General features: G+C 43.5%; 2 protein-coding genes across 2 annotated transcripts in view; both read right to left on the bottom strand.

The window, feature by feature from the left end:
- Positions 1 to 1,182: 1,182 nt before the first annotated feature.
- prrt1 (proline-rich transmembrane protein 1) lies at positions 1,183 to 11,456 on the bottom strand (the record flags this gene model as incomplete). The annotated part of the gene is made up of 4 exons (XM_079522084.1): positions 1,183 to 1,861; positions 5,035 to 5,211; positions 6,411 to 6,739; positions 11,411 to 11,456. 4 exons carry the CDS (start codon positions 11,454 to 11,456, stop codon positions 1,685 to 1,687), a joined length of 729 nt encoding a protein of 242 aa, XP_079378210.1. The 3' UTR covers positions 1,183 to 1,684.
- Positions 11,457 to 11,860: 404 nt separating this feature from the next.
- The window catches only part of skic2 (SKI2 subunit of superkiller complex), a 28,467-nt gene continuing 19,120 nt past the window's right edge, over positions 11,861 to 21,207 (bottom strand). The window contains exons 20-29 of the mRNA XM_079522158.1: positions 19,601 to 19,732; positions 18,546 to 18,683; positions 18,271 to 18,375; positions 17,590 to 17,725; positions 17,299 to 17,425; positions 16,624 to 16,834; positions 16,236 to 16,346; positions 15,474 to 15,692; positions 14,128 to 14,268; positions 11,861 to 12,796 (exon numbers count right to left, since the gene is read on the bottom strand). Coding sequence (XP_079378284.1) covers positions 12,596 to 12,796; positions 14,128 to 14,268; positions 15,474 to 15,692; positions 16,236 to 16,346; positions 16,624 to 16,834; positions 17,299 to 17,425; positions 17,590 to 17,725; positions 18,271 to 18,375; positions 18,546 to 18,683; positions 19,601 to 19,732 — 1,521 coding nt within the window. The 3' untranslated portion in view covers positions 11,861 to 12,595. The remainder of the gene's footprint in view (positions 12,797 to 14,127; positions 14,269 to 15,473; positions 15,693 to 16,235; positions 16,347 to 16,623; positions 16,835 to 17,298; positions 17,426 to 17,589; positions 17,726 to 18,270; positions 18,376 to 18,545; positions 18,684 to 19,600; positions 19,733 to 21,207) is intronic.

Genomic DNA, 21,207 nt, shown 5'->3' with positions numbered 1-21,207 from the left:
CAAAAGAGGACAGAGTAAACATGTTCATGATTGGATGCAGTGGATGGAAAAGTGAATAAACAGTAATGACAAGGTTTTCAACAAAGAACTCAAACTGTGGAAAGTGCTATAATATAGTGTATGCATTAAACTCTCTCTCTCTCTATCTTTGACATTCATTTTATGTTCCGCCATTTGTCCTGGTTTGAATCTCTTGTGAGATTCATGCTGCTCTGTTGCAGCCATTTTGTCTGTTATGAAACAAGCACAAGCGTGCCTGCTGCTCAGTACAACACTAGAGAAAGAACACACGTGTCAACGGTGTCAACCCCTCTTGGTTTGAGACAAACACTTACGGTAGTAGAAAAAGCAGAGTACACAGACTCACAAACGGCAACTGATACATAAAAATAACTAAGACACAAAAAAACGTGTCATGCAGTGCTCTATTGGCCTCACATCCCACACGAGTCATTCAAATACTTTTCTTGTGTGAGAAGAGATGAGAGATGTGCAACGGAAAATACACCCATACTTCCATAGATTTCTACAATACTAGCAAAAATATAATTTGCATAAGCAGCAACAATATAAATCTTAAAATAAAATACTTCTAATCTTAATAGTTCTGTTCTCTCATCATGACAGCAGCTTCTTCTATTCATACCTCGAAACAGCAGGATAAATGTTTTAAAAAACCATGAAACTATAGGCCAGCAGATAACGAACATGCACTAAAGCCTCTCTTTAACATCTTTACGTTTGTTAAAAAAATTAAAAGTGCAAACTCATTCCATGAGATATCAAATGTAAGCCAATTCCAAAGTGTCCAACAAGCTGTTGATAAATAATGGCAGACCGACAAAACGGTGGCACATAACAAATAAATGAATAAATACAAGTTTGAATAAATAAACCAAAAATAGTACATAAGTTATGACGGCCAATAGTATTCCTTGATTTCCTTCCAACTAAACATATCCATAGAACACTGAAGCAGCAGTTCAGATTCAGAGTACAGTGTGAGTCTGTACTCTTGTTTGGTTGGTTTGGTTTATTGATCATCATCAACCCCTGCAGCTGTTCATTTGTCAGTTATATAAGTGCAATAATACTATACTGTAAATCAATACAATAACACTGTTTCAACATTGCACATTGCTTTGAAATGGAAAAACCACTTGAATACTTATACTTGAATACTTATATAAACGTGTGAATGGCTTAAACAAGCTTCCAAAAATGAACTAAAAAACCCTCTTTGTATGTCCATCTGAGACAATGTGCAGCTGGAAGGTTTAAATCTATTGAAAAATACACAACGGCCTCTCCTCTCCTCTCCTCTGAATGTGTTCGTGAAAGCGCTCATGAATAATTCGGTGGCAAAATGAATGAATAGTTAATGTTGTGAGATTTGTTCGTCTTATTTAAGTTCATATCTGAAGGCAAATCATTAAGTGTTGCTGTTAATAGAAGGATAGGTCAGAACTCTCTTTGTGTGTGTGTGTGTGTGTGTGTGTGTGTGTGTGTGTGTGTGTGTGTGTGTGTGTGTGTGTGTGTGTGTGTGTGTTGGGCATTCTGACTTAGTGTTGCATTAAGCAGAAGCAATGAATGCATTTCTGTCGCTCCCATTCCTCCAGGTGTTCGGAAGTAGTGAGCTAGCGTAGCTAACACGCCAGCGTGTTGGTAGTGCTGGCGTGTAAAACTAGGGGTCCCAGTCGTCGTCATGGTGCTGTGAGGCGATGATGATGACCACGGTGAGGATGGTACACAGGACGATGGAGGCGATGCCCACCGCCAAGCTGATGAAGGAGAAGTTACGTGCCTCGCGGGAGGCGATCTCCGCCGTCACCATGTCCCCTCTGGCTATAGCTGTGCGCACCTGAAGACAGGAGAAGAGATGTTAGACGGAGGTTATAGAGAGAGAGAGAGAGAGAGAGAGAGACACACACACACACACACACACACACACACACACACACACACACACACACACACACACACACACACACACACACAGAATGAGAGAGAGAAAGAGAGGCATAGAGAGAGACCTGGTTCACAAATTCTGCTGGACTACAACAAATAATTGAGCTAATATCACTGTTACACAACCGGTCCCTGACATTAAATTAAATCCTATACTGTGTACTTACATAGGATTAAATTAGGGATGTCCCGATAGACTTTTGTCGTTCCAGATCCGATCCCGATACTACAATGTCTGTGTTAGCCGATACCAATACCAAATACCGATACCAGTGTTGTGTTCTTAATGTGTTGCGTTTATAGCTATCTAGGTATATATATCTCGTTTTGTGTTTATAGCAGACTCCTCACTCAAATGTGCACTTGCAGTTTGGGCAACTCGAAAACAAACTCCACAACATTTTATTTACCTGCCATAGTGTCAACCCCTTCCTCCTGTGTCGGGTCGGTGGTTAGACTGGCATATTCGCAGATACCAATAATGACCCGATATGACAAATAAGGGCCGATATCGATACTTTACAGGTACAGTATCGGACGGTTTATGTGGTTAACAGGCTAGAACAATAGACCGACAAAACCAGCGCCATGTCAATCAACTAACTCAAACAAGACCAGATGGGGAAATCCAGTCTATCCCAGTGTACAAACCACCATTTCACTGCACTGACAATCAGAGGTAGAAATCAAGGTGCAAATAGCAGAATTCGATGTTTGGATTTCCTACGTCAGGCTACACTTAGGTAACTCATGTGACCTAATGTCACAAGGTTGACACAGAATATCAATTGTCAATGACTTTGCAATGATTCATTGCTACAACCATGTAGGTGAGTCAATTTATGAAGAAATCACTTAACCCTAAAATTGATACAAAAGGTTTTTCAATGGATTCTGGTAGTATTGGGCATGCTAAATAACATACTAAGTCTACCAAAATCTACTCCCCAGAAAGCCATCATTTTCAAGATTGCGTCCCAGACGGAGTTTAAAATGGCCATATCTCAAATGGGAAAACATTTGCTTATAAACACTTATACTGTATATCTCAATTGAAAAAATATATATACAAAAGATTTTTCACTTGATTCTTGTACCCGTAGACATGCTTATGAACATACAAAAGATTTAGGAAAATACACCTTCCGGAAAGGCTTAATTTTCAAGATGGCGTACAAAATGGAAGCTGGTGCCACTATTTGAGATTTGAGATATGGCCATTTTAAACTCCGTCTGGGACGCAATCTTGAAAATGACGGCTTTCTGGGGAGTAGATTTTGGTAGACTTTTAGTATGTTATTTAGCATGCCCAATACTACTAGAATCCATTGAAAACACTTTTGTATCAATTTTTGGGGGGTTAAACCATATATTGATTCACCTAATACAGTATGTGTGCCATTTATGGCCAAATTATACTTTTACAGTCAGGGTTACCATTATGGAAAGATTCAGGTTGGGATTAGGATTGATTTAGGTTCAGGTTCAGGTTCAGGTTAGGCTTACTTTTAGGGTAAGGGATAGGGCTTAGATTTGTGTCAGATTGTGGCTGTGGTTAGGTTAAGGTTAGAGTTAGGTTCTGGCTAGGTTAGGTTAAAGATGGAGTGCCGTGATTTTTGTACCTTTTCTGTGTTTATGGAGTTAACATTAATCTAATAAACCCCCAGGTGTTGTATAATATTCAAATATATGTCTTCCCTGTGTATTTCTGGTTTCTTCCTGAAAGCTGAAAGCCTTTGAGTCAAAAGGCCCAATCGAAATAACACAATGTTAGTGTCATCATAACCCTAACTCCTCCCACATTATCATATAACAACAGCTGTGGGCAAGGCTTAAGTTCAGGTAGGTGGTGCTAAGGTGAAAACCATGTATACTTAATGAACTGGTGGATGTGGCCACATAAAAACATCATTTTAACACTTTCTGAACACTTTTTTGAAAGAAATCTTCCTCCTAGTATTCGGTAATCATAATACCTGATGATCATGTTTAATCACGCCATTCCATCTTTAAGTAAAAATCACACCCGTGTGAAGTGAGGGCAGCTCTTATCATTGTACAGTACATAATCATACATCATCTCATTCCGGCCAATCACAATTTGCGTCCTCACCTTCGTTATCAATGTTTGTGTTACGCAATGTTTGTGTTAGGGCAAAATTTGGGTTACACACAGTCACACACCAAAGGCTGGACATAGCTTTTGGGGCTATCGCCCCTCAGAAATGACATTTGCAGTGAAAATCCCACTCATGTGAAGTGAGGGGCGCCTTTGGGGACATGCACAAACATGACGTCACGGGGGGACATACATAAAGAAAACATGAAAGGTCCATAGACTTGGCTGCCACATGACATTTGACAACACGGGGAAACACACAAAGCCAGGAAAAAACAGCTTTTAACACACCGCCATGGATGGAGATCTCCGTCTTTTCAACCCATCGGTTCACTGCCATGGACAGAGATCTCCATATTTGAATGTTTTATATTGATTCAGTTTGAGATTGCGCTATACTACTGTCTATCAGCATCTCGGTGTCTAGGAGAGGAGTTCTCCCCTCGTTGACTTGAACGATAGCCGAAATCTTAACACCCTTTTATCTTAAGCTATATTTACGGCCGATTCCCATCACGTCACTGGTCCCGGTTAAAAAAATAATCACACTTGTATGAATGAAGTGAGGGGTGCTCTTATCATCATACATTATCATATATCCCATTTAGTTTTCTGAAAAAACCTGTGTTTATGTCAGTGGTTCTCAAACTATTTCATGTCAAGAACGCCCAGAATTATATGTTTTTGGCCGCCGACCCCCATCTGAAAATATGTTGTTCCTGTTCGCTCTGAAAGAATATATAAAGATTTGCGCCACATTTTCTTGATTTTTCAAAAATAGCAGATCTACAAGCTCGTAGTGTGGCACTCGCCCAAAATGGGTTAATGTCCCCACAAATGTTTCACCAAACAGGGCAGTGAGGGCAGAGGAAGGACGAGCCCTCGGTGTGGACTGAACCAGCGACGTTAACGATAATATGTGGTCAGAAACAGTAAATGCTGCTGACCTGCACTGCTTTCAAGATGGCGATGATGCCTGTGGGCCAGAAGCAGCAGATGGTTGTCAGTACGGCGATGGGCAGGTAGTCATGGGGAGGGCGTCGATCCATCAGGGTGATGCTGGGGGGAATCTGCATGGGGGGCATTCCTGGATGACCGGCTCCATTAGCCATGTAGGGCTGACCCTGAGAAGAGGAGAGAGTTATAAACTCATAGAGAGAGATAAGCAAACACAGTCACAGACATATGTGGTATGTGTGTGTGTGTGTGTGTGTGTGTGTGTGTGTGTGTGTGTGTGTGTGTGTGCATGCGTGCGTGCGTGCGTGCGTGCGTGCGTGTGTGCGTGCGTGCGTGCGTGCGTGTGTTTTATGCATGCGAAATTTGTCTCTTTCATCCGTTAATTACAAGTTGGACAAGACATCACCAGTTAATCAAAGCAGGAACTCCTGTAGTACAACTGCCTCTCAAACTGACTTTACTAACATGCATTATAAGTACAGAACTGCTGCCAGACAAAATGACCTGTTTCATAACATAGGAGCTGTCATCTGGCTCGCAAGGCAACTGTCACTAAAATGAAGACATTTTACAATTTAAGGCACTTAGCAGAAGCTCTTGTCCAGAGCAAATTACAACATGCAAGATCAGAGTGAATGGCATGAACCCTAGCTAGTAAACCAACAACAACCTAAGCAATCATTTGCATAGAGTGCCAAGGAAACCATTAAACTCTCAATCGGGCTGTCTGCTTAATTCTCCTCATGAGACGTTGTTTTTCTACAAAACTAGATAAATGTGGGCTTTGTTTACAGATCACAATGGACGCAACCTACTGAAGAAAAGCACTTGACTGCCAGTTCCAGCTTGAACCAGACAATAGTCCAGATGACCACAAGTCTGGGAGAAATTAGGCACACACTAACCTACATACCCAGAACCTGTCACAACAAGGCCACCCATTTTCACTGGAAAAGCACTGGAAACCGCGTCACGGTCCAACTGGCCTACGGTCCGTGCCAGCTCGTAGAACGGAGTGCAGGTATGGCACGGAACGGTGCACGCGTCTCACCCAAAAATCCATTGGTTAGCCTACTTGCATAAGACAGTGTGTGCATTTACGACGTTGTGTGATACTAATTATAGTAAACTAGGCTCCAGCCTCCAGTACTCCTTCTGGTGTTCTGTCTACTCTACACGCAACAAGAATGCCTCATAGAATGCCTCATCCTTCACCGCGTGCGTGCATGCATGCGTGCGTTTGTGCATGTGACGTCATTAAAACGATGTGGTACCGAACCCCCCCCCCCCCAACGTTACACCACCGGTCTGTGCACCGCTTCCCTCGTTAATATTTCAACAGATGCTCCTTCAGGCTCTGACTCACCGAAGTCATGGGGTAGATGGGTACGTAGGCTGTGCAGGGCTGCAGCTGCAGGGGGTAGCCCGAGTGGAGGTAACCCATGGACGGGTGAGGCATGCCGCCTGTGGTGGGTCCATGGGTCTGGACAGTGTAGCCCTGATGAGCACCCGGGGGCCCCAGAGGGCCACAGTGGAACTGTGTCTCCTGAAGGTATCCCTCGGAGCCATGGGGTGCAGTGGGAGGGGGGTAGTTGGGCTGAGGGCCCACATTGGGGTGCTGTAGAAAGTTGCATTCCGGGGGTACCGGGAGGTAAGGCGGGGGCTGCATGGACTGACGGCCAGAGTTATCCAGACCTGGATGGCACAAGGATGGACGAGAGAATGAGAGACAATGAACAGAGAGAGCAGAGAGAGACAGAGAGATGTGTGAAAGTGTCTTCTGTCTGACATTTTAGTCCTCTCTTTCAGACTAAATCATCAATATCTGTCTTCTCTGCATGTGCGCACATGCACGCACATGCACGCACTCTTGCATGCATGCATGCACGCGCACAGACCCACACATCATCATCCCAGCAAAGGAGAATAGCACGCATGTGGAATACAAAAGGTTTAATCTAGACTGAGGGTACAAATAATGACAATCCCATCAAATAGAAGCCTCAGAGATGAAAGCTGATGGCATTAAAGCTGGCGTACTGAAGACAATATCCTGCAGGAAGTTACAGATATGATGTCATGTTAGCTGACAAGGGGAACATAAACCCACGCTCGTGGAAAAGAACAAGATCATGGGAAAACAGAAAGAAAGACTGGCTGAGGGACAGACAGAATGGCAGAGTAGTTATAAATATAGGAGTGAGGGAGATGGAGAGCAAGACAGAGAGAGAGAGAGAGAGAGAGAGGAGAGAGAGAGAGAGAGAGAGAGAGAGAGAGAGAGAGAGAGAGAGAGAGAGAGAGAGAGACACTACAGAGTGCAAGGATGCACTAGGTAGAGAGGGGCAGGGATGGAGGGATGTGGTTGAGTGATGAGAGATGACTTGTGCTTGAGGACAGCGTTACATAAGTTACTAGCAGTGACAAGCAGAAGTGGACCACACACACACACACACACACACACACACACACACACACACACACACACACACACACACACACACAGTCACACACACACACACACACACACACACACACACACACACACACACACACACACACACACACACACACACACACACACACACACACACACCTCTACTCTACTGCTCTACAAAGGTCATTCGTCTAATCTCTGCTGTAGGGAAGAAGCCACCTAACTCAAAAATGTTCATTTTTCAGGAAATGAAAAATATATATTTTTTCTGGAAATTAAGAAAACCTTATATTTTGAAAACAAAGCAATACAGCCTCATCAAAGTTGATGTTGTGACTTTATATATTGTCAAATACTTGCATGGGAGGGGGAGAGGTGGTGGAGTTAGTTGCTTCAGACAGTTTGAGGGTCCAATGGAGTTAAGAGGTTTTGTTCAAATCATTTTTTACTACTTTCCATTGGTTCAATATTTTCGAAAAAAGGAATTGAGTTAGGTTTCCTCCCGACAGCAACGATATGTTGAAGACACCAAACGCTCTGCTGTTAGACAATAACAACTAGCTAATCCAGCCTGAAATTAAGGAAGCCAATTACGTTTGGACAGATTTCTGTGATTAAATTCCATTAGAAATAATCAAAATCCTGTCAAATTTGAAAATATGAGATAGGAATCCATTGAGTGCTACAACTCTGATGTCAGATCTCGATGAGCGATATAAACAAAGATGAGCAGAGCAAAGCCTTTAGTCTTTAAATACACTCAAGGTAGGTAGGTGCAGCACAGAAAGTACCTTCAAACAAACAACAGAGACAGACATACGGACAGACAGACAGACAGACAGACAGACAGACAGACAGAGTGTGTGTGTGTGTGTGTGTGTGTGTGTGTGTGTGTGTGTGGCCAAAGTACACTAAAAGTATATTACTGTACACACACTTAACAGTATTAACAGTGGTATTAGCAGGTCGTATGATGAATATAAATATATGGTCAAAGTCTATGTACTTTAACTCCAGCAATCTAACCCTAGTAGTGATGGTAAATATGAACAGTTAAACGTGAATTAAATATAATTAACTCATCATTACAATACCTACAGGAGCTTCTTCCATTTTGGAAAAAGAGTCAGCCTGTCTTGTGTTATAAGACCACAGAACATAAAATGGGCAGCCTAGAGCTCTCTCTCTAGTCAATGGCATGGGAAACATTCAGCGTTTCTATTGTAGCCTAAGTGTTTTTCTAATCCAATCACAGTTATACCTAAATATAGGTATAACTAAATATGACATATATTTGAAAATTTGAAAGCTATATATATATATATATATATATATATATATATATATATATATATATATAGCTTTCAAATATATGTCATATTTATGTTTATAAATATAAGAAATATGGTATGATATTTTAAATGTTACACTAGATGACCTAAACTCAGCTGACATACTTTCTAATTAGTGGGTGTGGCAGTTCCTCAGTCAGGTGATAAAGTTTCCTGGTTCGATCCCTGTCTCCTCCTGGCTTTGTGTTGTATCCTGACTCCTTGAGCAAGACCAGCCCTCAACTTCTCCAAAATGAGTAGGTTGGTTCCCGGCATGGTTGCATCCACTGTCTGTCAGTGTATGAATGTAATAGCACATTGTAAAAATTCAATGGATAAAAGGTGCAATGGAATTAATGCAGATCATTTATCATTTAGTGCCCTTTGTTTCAGTGAATGGAAATGTTAATGCTACAGCTAACAGCTTATTTGACATTCTAGACTGCTTTTAATGTATTATTGGCAACAGTTTGTGTGTCCTGTTTCAGAATGTCAAATCCCCCATGCCCCCCCCCCCCCCCCCCACACACACACACACACACAAACGGTTTGTTGATATCAGTGAGGAAGAACTTGACTGGCCTGCTTTAACATACACATTTTTTAACATACACATTTGAAATGAAGTTGGACAAGAGTCAGGACCCTGACTGGAGGACCCTGACCCTGAATATATATCTATAACCACATGTGCCGGTCCGCTCCTTGAGGTCCTCCAATTTAGCCCTTCTAGTGGTCCCTCAAACTAATCTGGTGACCAAGGGCGACAGCCAGGGCCTTTGCAGCCAGGGCCCCTAGACTCTGGAACAGACTCCCACCTGACCTCAGGGTAGGGCCTTTGCAGCCAGGGCCCCTAGACTCTGGAACAGACTCCCACCTGACCTCAGGGTAGGGCCTTTGCAGCCAGGGCCCCTAGACTCTGGAACAGACTCCCACCTGACCTCAGGGTAGGGCCTTTGCAGCCAGGGCCCCTAGACTCTGGAACAGACTCCCACTTGACCTCAGGGTAGGGCCTTTGCAGCCAGGGCCCCTAGACTCTGGAACAGACTCCCACTTGACCTCAGGGTAGGGCCTTTGCAGCCAGGGCCCCTAGACTCTGGAACAGACTCCCACTTGACCTCAGGGTAGGGCCTTTGCAGCCAGGGCCCCTAGACTCTGGAACAGACTCCCACTTGACCTCAGGGTAGGGCCTTTGCAGCCAGGGCCCCTAGACTCTGGAACAGACTCCCACATGACCTCAGGGTAGGGCCTTTGCAGCCAGGGCACCTAGACTCTGGAACAGACCTCAGAACCTGACCTCAGGGTTGCTAGTACCCTCACAATTTTCAAAACAAAATTAAAGACTAATAATCTATACAGAGAGGCCTTTTTTAACCCCCAGCACTTGATACCATTCCCCCCCTGATAGTGTTGTTGCTTAATTTTGTCTGTAATTGCTGTGATGTTTGTGACTGCTTGTTTGTTTTATTTTCTGTTGTTAAGCACTTTGGAACATTGTTCAAAAAGGTGCTATATAAATAAAGTGTATTATTATTATTATTATTATGATGTCCTAGTGCCTTTTCGTTTTATCCTGTTTTTGTATTATTGACCTGTGTACCTTCCTTGGACTGTGTATACCCATTCTGACTGCAATCTGTTAATACAATGTTCAATCAATCAATCGAGGCCCGGCTAGTTGCCCAACATAATACTCCTGTGGAATGGATGGATGGAAGCAAATTGTAACCCAATTAACGAAAAGCCGCAAGGGGGGGGGGGGGGGACTCATGTTGGGCGATTGCAAGAATCCGAGAAAACGACAGAAATTAAGACTAATATCATTATGAACTTGACACTTCGCTTGTACACACACACACACACACACACACACACACTCTCTCTCGTGTGATAAAGAAATGCAGGCCCGATGATGGAAGAGAGAAGCGCTGCCATACAGCGATGCGCTGCTGTGCAGATAAAAAGCAGATGTGGGGATGTTGACGGAGAGGCTGAATAATGCTGATGTTCCCATTCCCATCAGTACCAGTTTCCCGAGAACAGGCGATGCCTTCAAGCCCACGGTGACAAAACGTGTACATTTTGCATTGGGATAAACAGTGGGGGATGGGAAAAGTGGCTCAATTAGGCGATCAATTACAGGCAGCGGTGACAGAAAATCCGCAACATGGCACGACATGTAAAAGAATAAACCTACCGTGGTGTTTTTCAGAAGACATGCTCTACGCGGTCTGATGGTGTCTGATCGGATGTAAGAATTTCCTCCAGTTGCGTTAAAAATCCGGTCGAAGCCAACTGACGGGAGTTTTATTCCAAATAATTATAACCCATCTTCAGCTCTCTTCATCTCAGCATCTGGGATCTAATATTAAAATAACTTTTTATTTTAAATGTACAGTATGATCCGTTTGTCCAATCCGACTGCGGGGTGCAGTCGAGTATGCTGTTCTGTTCTCCCTGCTGTTTGTGTAGCTGCTACGTCCACCACCACAACAGTGGAAGACAGAGGGTTCTCCCCAAACGCATCGCGTTACATTGAATTAATCAGTCACAGCGATATCAGTCTTAAAGCGACAGCTCAGAGCCTCGCCTCAGACTCACTGGGCTGGAAGCCTGGAACATCCTGCTTTAGAGAGAACCACACCATGATCATTGATGAGTATAACGCTGCGATATCACAAGTTATTTTTTCTTTTTAAATAATTGCCATATTTGAATAAAAGTAACACAAACGATATTTTCTGACAATTGAATATGACTAACATGTCATGTAGGCTATAATTCCTACCAATATATTTCATTAGGAATAAAGATTATTTAATCCCATCTTTCCTTTGATTCTTTTTCTTTTGCATTAAACAAATAAAAATCACACTCAGAAGTGAGGGGCACATCACTTCTTTTTTATAGAAACATCCTACTCCATGTTTGTTTTAAGTGCTCTCAACATTTAAAAAGTCCATAGACTTGACTGCCACATGACGTAATTTCCAAAAGACAGACGTTGGATCGGCTCAAAAATGTATAATATATATATAACACAAGAGACTGTTTTTGACATACAGCAAGTTTTATTACTACGGTATACAATAATTTACACCCAAAATTAAATTTTCATTCAAATAGCATCCACTTTGGTCTGTATTTTAAGAGCATTTCCCTTTCTGTGTGGAGGGATTCTGCGCGACCCAGATCATGTAAACAGTAAAATGTTTATTAGGCACATAATTCATCAACAGTCAACACATCAACAACCTGTGCAGTCGCTCTCCTCCACACTTTCACACCCTCGCTCCATCTGTTGATCCGGCACTCACGGTCGGTCAGAGAGAGGACGTGGAATGGCCCCGCCTCAGTCAGGACAGAGTTTGCATATTAAAACATAGTCTCAAACCTGGATGAATCTGTTGGAAGTTTTGGAACTAGCAGATGTGTATTGTGCAGCAGCATAGTCCAAGAGTCACTAGCTTTGTCTGATGGAGGGTAAACGGACAACATGCAAATCCACTTAAACCCTATATACTTTGTTGACCGGGGTCCCCCAGGGAGTCCCTTTTTGCCTTTCTGCAATGCCATAGTTACTAGCACATGAATGGGAAGTCATTTCTGTGTTTGGGAGGGTAGGGGCTTGATGTCACTCATTTCATGTATTCATTGAAATGTCTTGACGTTGGAATTTTAACCGGGAAGGTTGTTCCAGCAAAGGGACTTGCACATACAGTAGCCACACTGACAACCTTGGCACGATGCCATCTCTCACATAATATATTCCTCCGTGTCCGTCCGTCAGTGTGTGTACAGGGAGGCAATGAAGACGATGTCCCTGCGGATGGTCAGGGAGGCTTTCTCCATCTTGCTGCCCAGGACGGAGTCTCCCACGATGCGCGCCGCCTGCCTCACCTCCTTCAGCACCTCGTCCAGGCGCTGGATGCAGCGCACCACCGTGCCCTCCTGCACGTCTGTCAGCTGGGCGATCTCGGCAAAAGGCTGACACGACACAGACAGACAGACAGGCGGTGGTGGAAAAAAGTAGTTCAATGTTTTACTTGAGTAAAACTATAAATACTGCAATATTGACTTGAGTAAAAGTACATAAGTGTTGGCATCGAAATGTACTTAAAGTACCATAAGTGAAAGTACCCATTATGCAGAAGGTCTCATTTCAGGTTTTCAAATGTTGATCTATAAGCTCCCAATGAGTCGCATCGCGGCGTATTGTGAGCTTCTAGATCGTCTATTTTCAAACTGCCGAAATGTACAGTATATACATGTAGCGCTGAAGTGGTTACTGTATGTACCTCTATCTACAATCTACAAAGTAACTAGTAACTAAAGTTTTTCAAATAAATGTAGTGGAGTAAAAGTTAAATATAGATGTAGTGGCGTAGAAGTAAAAGTATTGGCAATTGGAAATACTCAAGTAAAGTAAATTGTACTTAAGTACAGTAATAGGTACATGTACTTAGTTACTTTGCACCACTGCAGACAGACAGACAAGACGTGACATGTCCGCTGACACTGCTCCATCAGCACATCAGGTTGTGTACACGCTGTCCTGTTAAGATTCCCATCCGGGGACCTGTGATACAAGTTGAACCCTTCCGTCTATCACTGTTACTAATGTTGCTCTGGAGAGGGAAGTCTCTGGAGCTCTCTGGTAGAGCCGTTACCCCCACGACCCGACTACGGATAAGCGGTTGAAGATGGATGGATGGATGGACGGACCCGTGTGATACAAATCAACCCTTCCCGCATATCACTGCATTCCTGTCTCTCGCTCTCTACTGTCGTGTCTCTCTCTCTACACTGTCCCTCCAATTACCTGTCTCTCTCTACAGTTCTGTCGTTCTTCCTTTCCAAAGGCGTGTCTCCCCAATTATTAGTCTCTCTCAACACTGTCCTGTTCTTTACTGTTCTCTCCCTCCTAAGTCTCTCTCTCTCGACCCGTTTCTCTATCCTCCTACAAGGTAGTTTATGTCATCAGTTGCTATGACAACCCAACAAAATACAAGTCATGCAGTGCTGCGGTATCATGTTCTCTCTTTCTCTCGCATATAAAACTGTTTTCTCACGTTTATCATCTGCTATTCCACTCACAATGATAACATCTGTTCTCTGATTTACAGTAGCTTTCAGTAAAGATGATATAGAAATTAGCAGTGCAGCAGTTAATCAATGTAACAGATTATGAAAAATAATTGATAAATCAATCAATCAATGTAATGAAATAATCGATTAATAATCCATCAGTCTTTTGGTCATTCATTATAGGAAATAAATAGTGAAAATAGCCGATCTACAAGTCTTATGGTTATTACCATGCCTCTGGCCCAACAGTACACCACCTCTGTAAGACCAAATTTGAACTGGCCCACAAAGTCTTCTACTGTCTGTCCAATGCCGTAATCCCTCTGGAGCTCCCCGATACGCTTGGCGACCGCCAGCACACGATCAATACCCTGCAGGAGGAAGGAGTGACAACCGTCAATTACCATCACACACTCTCTCACACACACACACACACACACACACACACACACACACACACACACACACACACACACACACACACACACACACACACACACACACACACACACACACACACACACACACACACACACACACACACACACACACACACACACACACACACACACGTACAATTGACCTCCTCTCTAAATGCACTGATTGATTGATTTAAGTATTTATTAACAGTTTGCAGAATGGGTACATTTCACATGAAAGCACAACTCAATACAAAGACCGTTACTGTGGACGACACACTGATAAAGCATTACACTTGTTTACAACAGGGTCCACCATTTTCAATTCATCAGAACATTTATAAAATCTGTCTTCTTTTGCCAGGTGCTTGAAAAGCGCCTGGACTACATTTGCTAGTACCTCTAGTAGACTGTAGTGGACACTTTTTCATGATTCGCTGCCTCTAAGCCAATGGGAGACTTACCCATAAAACCCATAGTCTGAACGGCCGGCATACAACCCATACTCTGAACGCATGTATGTAACATGAGCTGAGGCAGAGGCTGCGGCGCACACACTGATTATAGATGTTCATAAACGAGAGCTTGCTGCACCTGGCAGTTATGACCGAGTCATTATTTTTTTTTTTAATCCTTCCTATTTTTCCTGTTTCAGCTCTCTGCTTTCTAAACATTTCAACTCCCCCAGGCTGACTGAAGGTCTCCCAAATGACCGAAGGTCTCCCAATACATTCCCTCTCTGAATGATCTCTCTCCCAGTACGATGTATGGTATCAGCCATGCCGAGGTTAAAGTGTTCACAAGCTGTTCCAGGGTCTGTTCTGCTATGAGGACTGCAGTGCAAGTGGATTCACAACCTAGTCATCACTTATTCAGGTCCTTATAAAGCACTTCCATGTCTCAGCGATGCTCGGCAACACATGCAGACATGGTGAGTGTGTCTGAGTGAGTGCATGTGTTTTAGTCAGGTAAAGTGCCATTACAACAGGGCAGGCCTTCTTCTATGTGTGAAGTCTGCCCTGGGTGAGTGCTTCCTTTTGTGTGTGCACGTGTGTGTGTGTGTGTGTGTGTGTGTGTGTGTGTGTGTGTGTGCACGCATGTGCATGCGTGATACAGGAAAGCTGAAAGGGAGATGGTATATGAGACAGTAGTCTTACCTCCTGCAGTGTGTTGGTGATGTGTGGTTCCACCTGTGTTTTTTGGGAGAACACCAGACAGGCCAACAGGGCGGCGCTCTCCTCGGGGGCCATTGGACTCAGGGCATTCTCAAACAGTAGCTCTGTGAGCAGTAGCTCATGGTTGCTGATCTGACAGGCCACCCGTCCCTTCAGCTGCACCGCCCCACTGCCGTCAATGTAGTTCAGGGCCTTGAGGACCTGGGAAGGCAATTTGTACAGTGTCAAGAGTAAGAAGTGCAACATTTCCATGGGAAGTAATAATTCTAAAGATCAGTAGTTCTCAAAAGTAGGGTCTAGGGACCCTCAGGGTTCCTTGATATGGTTCTAAAGGAACCCTTACAGGTCTGTAACTCTCAGTTATGTGGGTCCTTGAAATTAAAAGGTTTGGCAACCAGTAATATATATAATGAATTGCATTTTTATAGCGCTTTTCCAAGTGCTCAAAGCGCTTTACAATGGTTCATTCATTCATACATTGGTAGGAGAAGCGGCGAACAGTCGACGCCAGCGTCCTCACTTCCCACATTCACACACCAATGGTGGCAAGCTCACACCGACCGACTCATTGGAGGCAGTGTAGGGTTCAGTGTCTTGCCCAAGGACACTTCGACATGTAGACAGCAAATCACTTCGACATGTAGACAGCAAATCCGTCATTGAGCATTTGTGGCTGACAATCGGACATAGTTTTTGAGGTGTGTCCCATGCCGGTGGCAGTAGTCTTTGAGGCAGGGGTCATACCTCGATTCTCTGATGGTATTCAGGGAGCAGAGCCAGAGATTTATCAGACACCAGGTACTCCAGTTTCTCCAACTCTTCCTTTACCCTCATCCTCTCCTGAATACGCACAAACTACACATACACACCACACACATGGGGGGGGGGGGTTACATAATTCAACAGCAGTAGGACAGGAAGATGTCATAATGATTGATGATGATAGATTAATTAGTCTGTTTCCAACAACACACGCAGATACAGTCAGTCAGTCAAGTACAACAAGCTGCTCTACGGCACTCATCCGATCTGCAGTCTGCCTACGACCTAACACATCCACGGAGACAACAAAGGTGACGGTAGAGGAACAAACAAAGAAATAAGAGGAGACCAGGAAAAGACACACACACACCTGTTCTGAGAATGTGGGCGAGTGGATGCAGTTGAAGTCTTTGAGGCTGTCCTGAAGCACGCGCAGCCTCATTGACGCCTCCACCACGTCCACGCTCTTCAGCTGAAGGTCATTCACGGGGTCAAGGGTCGCGACGCCACCCGGGTTGGCCTCCGCCAAGCGCAGGAGCTCTTGTGTCGCCGTGGAGATGGCCTGGCCAGGAGGGTCCTGCCTATGATTAGAATAATTATATTATTATTGTTGTGCTTTATAAAACAGCCAAGGTAAAGCTTAGTTCATTATCACAGCATCCTCAAACCTGGAAACCATGGAGTGGCATTTAGACATTTAGATCAAACTTGTTTAATTTCAAGGAAACCCCAGTTTGCATTGCATTAGATTACAATCTGAGTACCACAGACAAAAAACAGTCTAAATCCAAATTTCATTCTGACCCCTACACGAAAAGGCGTCATTGTCCTGAACCCTTATCTATCATTTATACATTATGGATCAATAGTGTGGACTTAGACTGTTATTCGTCTGTGGCATCTCTGGGACCGTAAGTGTAAAACGTGTTGATGTAACTCGGACATAAGGGTCCATTTGGTTCCCAACTATCAACCATTTAGCTTGGGAGCCACTAGAACCTCCTCAAGGGGGTGAACCACTGATCCAGATCACATGCACACACACCTGAAGCGCGGCTGTTGTCTCTTGTTGTAGTTGTCGATGATCCTGTCAGGAATCACCTTCAGAGTTTTCACCGTGATGGCAGAGATATCCTGCAGCTTCAACTTCTGTACGGCGTGACTGCATGGACCTGAAGCACACACATGCACACACGCACACACACACACACGCAGACGATATGACTTAAAACCGATCAATCTTTTGCCTTGATTACGATTGATGAATGCTTGTGAGCTTGTAGATTGGCTTAAAATGCCAAAACAGTCCTTGGGCCCTTGGGTGAGTGGAACCAACCTTCAGGTACGAACAGTGCTGTGTTGTACAGGTGAGGTAAACCTCCAGCATTGGGGCTGTTCTCCACCAGGTCCTCGTTCCCCTTCTCACACATGATCAGGGTGGTGAAGGTACGATTCACAGAGTCACTGGACACCTGGACACAGAGGAAGACCATTATGTTAGCTGACCTTTGCTACTGATAGGGGGTCGTTGGCCCGAAAAAGTTGATAAGGTCAGATATCTGGGTCAAATTATTAGGGATGACCTCTGTGATCACTGATGATAAAAATCTTATGTGTACTGATGATGTCCAGATCACCCTTTTTAAAAGCTTACTGTACACTGCCCTCTCGTGATGCAGCTACAGCAAAGGTAAATATAATACGTGGCATATAATGACGCTCTCAGAATCCTGCTGAGGCTCCCGAGGTGGACCAGTGCCAGGCAATTGTTTGCAAACAGTGGTGTTCCCACTCTAGACGCCGTTCTCAGGAAACTGATGTAGTTTTATGATGAGGTTGAATGACTCAAAAAATGAAATTATAATGACTTTAACCATGCCTAAGAAGAGCTAGAGGCATTGGAGAGGGTGTCTGTATGGTTTTTAGATGTGCCGCTTTTTTACATGTTACTTTGTTGTGTCCCCTGTATTGTCTTATATGGACATTAGAGTCTGACATAAAGATTGATTGATGGTACCTGTAAGATGACTCCCAGAGTGTTGAAGTGCTGTTTGTTGTTGACGATGACGACTCGTCCCACAGACAGAGCTTTCAGACCGTTGATCGACTCCACAGTCGCTTGCTGAAAAGCACAGATCAATGTGGTTGATACTCAGGCATAATATACTGGACTGTAATTGACTGTCACGATCATCTGACCGAACTATTATATAACGGTTTATGTCCCTTATTCCTTGTATGTACGTAGACATACTGGAAATAAAACAATGTGCTATGTGCGTGGGAGTGCACCTGTAGGGCCTCTGCGGTGATGCGTAGCTCGGTGACTGTTCTGTAGTAGGGCAGCAGGTCAGAGAGCTGTCCCTCCGTTTCCAGTGGAGGCAGAGACATCAGAGTCTCCTTCAGCTGCCTGATCTGTTTCTCCTGGGCCTGAGGGGGGGGGGGGGGAGAGAGAGAGAGCGAGAGAGAGAGAGAGAGAGAGAGAGAGGATCAGGTGCTCGGCAAGATCAATCTTTGTGTGCTCTGTTTAATTTCACTAAACCAGTCACTTCATTTAATCAATATTTGATTTATTTATTAGATCCCCATTAGCTTGCTGTACATGACATCAGCTACTCTTCCTGGGGTCTCAAAACCATCATCAAAAACGAAGTATTTCATGACATTACATACACCATTCATACAACACGACAATACAATACAATACAACACAAAACATCACCTCATAGCATGTTTAATACATTTGATAGCTAGCTCAAAGTACAAGTCTTCACATTGACATCAAAACAAAAATCATATTATATCGGGATTATAGCTCATATCTCCTTTACATCTACAAAAAACGTTCTTTGTTTGAGAACAATGATAAATTATTGCTGGGGTTTTAGTTGTGATTATGTTTTTGACAAAACACAGTAATGAATAATCCAACCTCCTTTTTACACTTAACCACACTAGATCATTGTTCATTGTACTTACTCTTGTTCGATATGGTATATAAATGTAGAACTGTAAGTGAATGTCTTTGGCTTGTACCTGTGTGTGCCTGTGACACTCTGACTGTTAAGTGAATATCTTTAGCTTGTAGCTGTGTGTCTCTGTGACACTCTTGACTGTTAAGTGAATATCTTTGGCTTGTAGCTGTGTGTCTCTGTGACACTCTGACTGTAAGTGAATATCTTTGGCTGGTACCTGTGTGTGCCTGTGACACTCTGACTGTTAAGTGAATATATTTAGCTTGTAGCTGTGTGTCTCTGTGACACTCTGACTGTTAAGTGAATATCTTTGGCTTGTAGCTGTGTGTCTCTGTGACACTCTGACTGTAAGTGAATGGCTTTGGAATGTACCTGTGTGTCTCTGTGACACTCGGAGAAGCTGCGTTTCATCATGTCAGTGACGTGGAGCGCTTCCACGCGCAGCAGGTTGAGGATCATGGTGTAGGTCAGTCTGAACTGAGAATGGAGGACTGTAGGCTTACCCTGATGGACACACATACACATACGTGTTATACCGGTAGTTCTTATTAGCTCTGCCAGGCCGAAGGAAAGCGGGGTGGGATTATGTTTTCGCCTCTTCGTCTGTCTGGGGATAATCATGCAAACTGCTGAACCGATCAGCGCCAACTGTTCTAAGGCACACAGCCAGTACACCAAGGAAGTAGCTATACACCTCTTTTTTCACATACGTTGTTTTTCTGACTTCATAGACTTGGCCTGGTGGATATATCCGTTCTACAGTGCCGCTGTGCGCACCTCTTGTTTCAGTCACACATCTAACTAAAGGGTGACACAATACTTCGTTGCACACAGGTGTCATGCTACTGTATACCTAAAAATCACACCCGTGTGAACTGAGTGGTGTAAGGTTTTATATAGCATGATCAGCTGTGGTCTGACGTAATGTCTGACGTTAAAGATCTTTGGCTAGGTAGACTCGTCTTCTGATGTGATGATTTGTGACCATGAAGTTGATTCAGCTGGAGTTTTTGTCCGATGTGAGGTATTATATAAGGTAAGGTATTATATAGCCTGATCAGCTCTGATCTGACGTAATGAAATCACACCTGGATGTGATTTCACAACTGGCTTTTTTTGTGCAGAGAAAATGAGCATGGTTGCTACGGTCATCCAGTTCACCCGGGTGTGATTTAATTACGTCAGAAATTATTTTGAACATAGCAACCATGCTCATTTTTTTCTGCACACAAAAGCCAGTTGTAGGAGTGGTTTACACCACTCAAAAATCATACCCGTATAATGTGAGGGGCGCTCTTATAATTGTACGTCATCATGCATCATCTCATTCTGGCCAATCATTAGTCTTTTATTGTTGGTGTTTACACAAACACTCAAAACTGACCATTCATTATCAATGGCATTTAATGCTTGTGTTTACACGCACACTAAACGCTGGACATAGAGCACCGAAGTCTGACGTCAATATCGGTAAAGGGCGCAAATCCATGGGTTCATGTATTTTTTATTTGCATTGTAATCCACATATAAGAACTGTGTTTGAAAAACACTGTCATCCCGGCCGTTTCACTCATATGGATATGAAGAATCAACTGACTGAGAGAAAACGCTATTGTCTCTGCTACTGAATTAGTTAAATTCTCGCTAGAAACACATATATGAATGACTGACTGTCGCAAACGATACAGAGACACCTCCCTGACAATAGAGCAGAGACAGCTTGTTTATTTTTGGACCACAATGCATATATGAAACGATCTTAAGATGAGCCCATGTTATTCTCCATAGAGAAATTATTTCCGTGAACCAGGCAGAACCAGGGGATGAGCGAGTGATGTCAGGACTTCGGCGCTCTATAGGAGGGGCTAGCGCACCTCAAAAACAAGCTTATGAGCTTGTAGATCTGCTATTTTAGGTGTGCGACACGACACACAACCAAGTACAAATTAGACATAAATGAGGACAAAGCACAATAAAAA

The sequence above is a fragment of the Electrona antarctica genome, assembly GCF_951216825.1.
Source record: "Electrona antarctica genome assembly, chromosome: 15".
NCBI classification, from domain to species: Eukaryota; Metazoa; Chordata; class Actinopteri; order Myctophiformes; family Myctophidae; genus Electrona; species Electrona antarctica.
The sequence above is the reverse complement of the archived record's forward strand: the minus strand, read 5'-3'. Positions and strand labels throughout refer to the sequence as shown.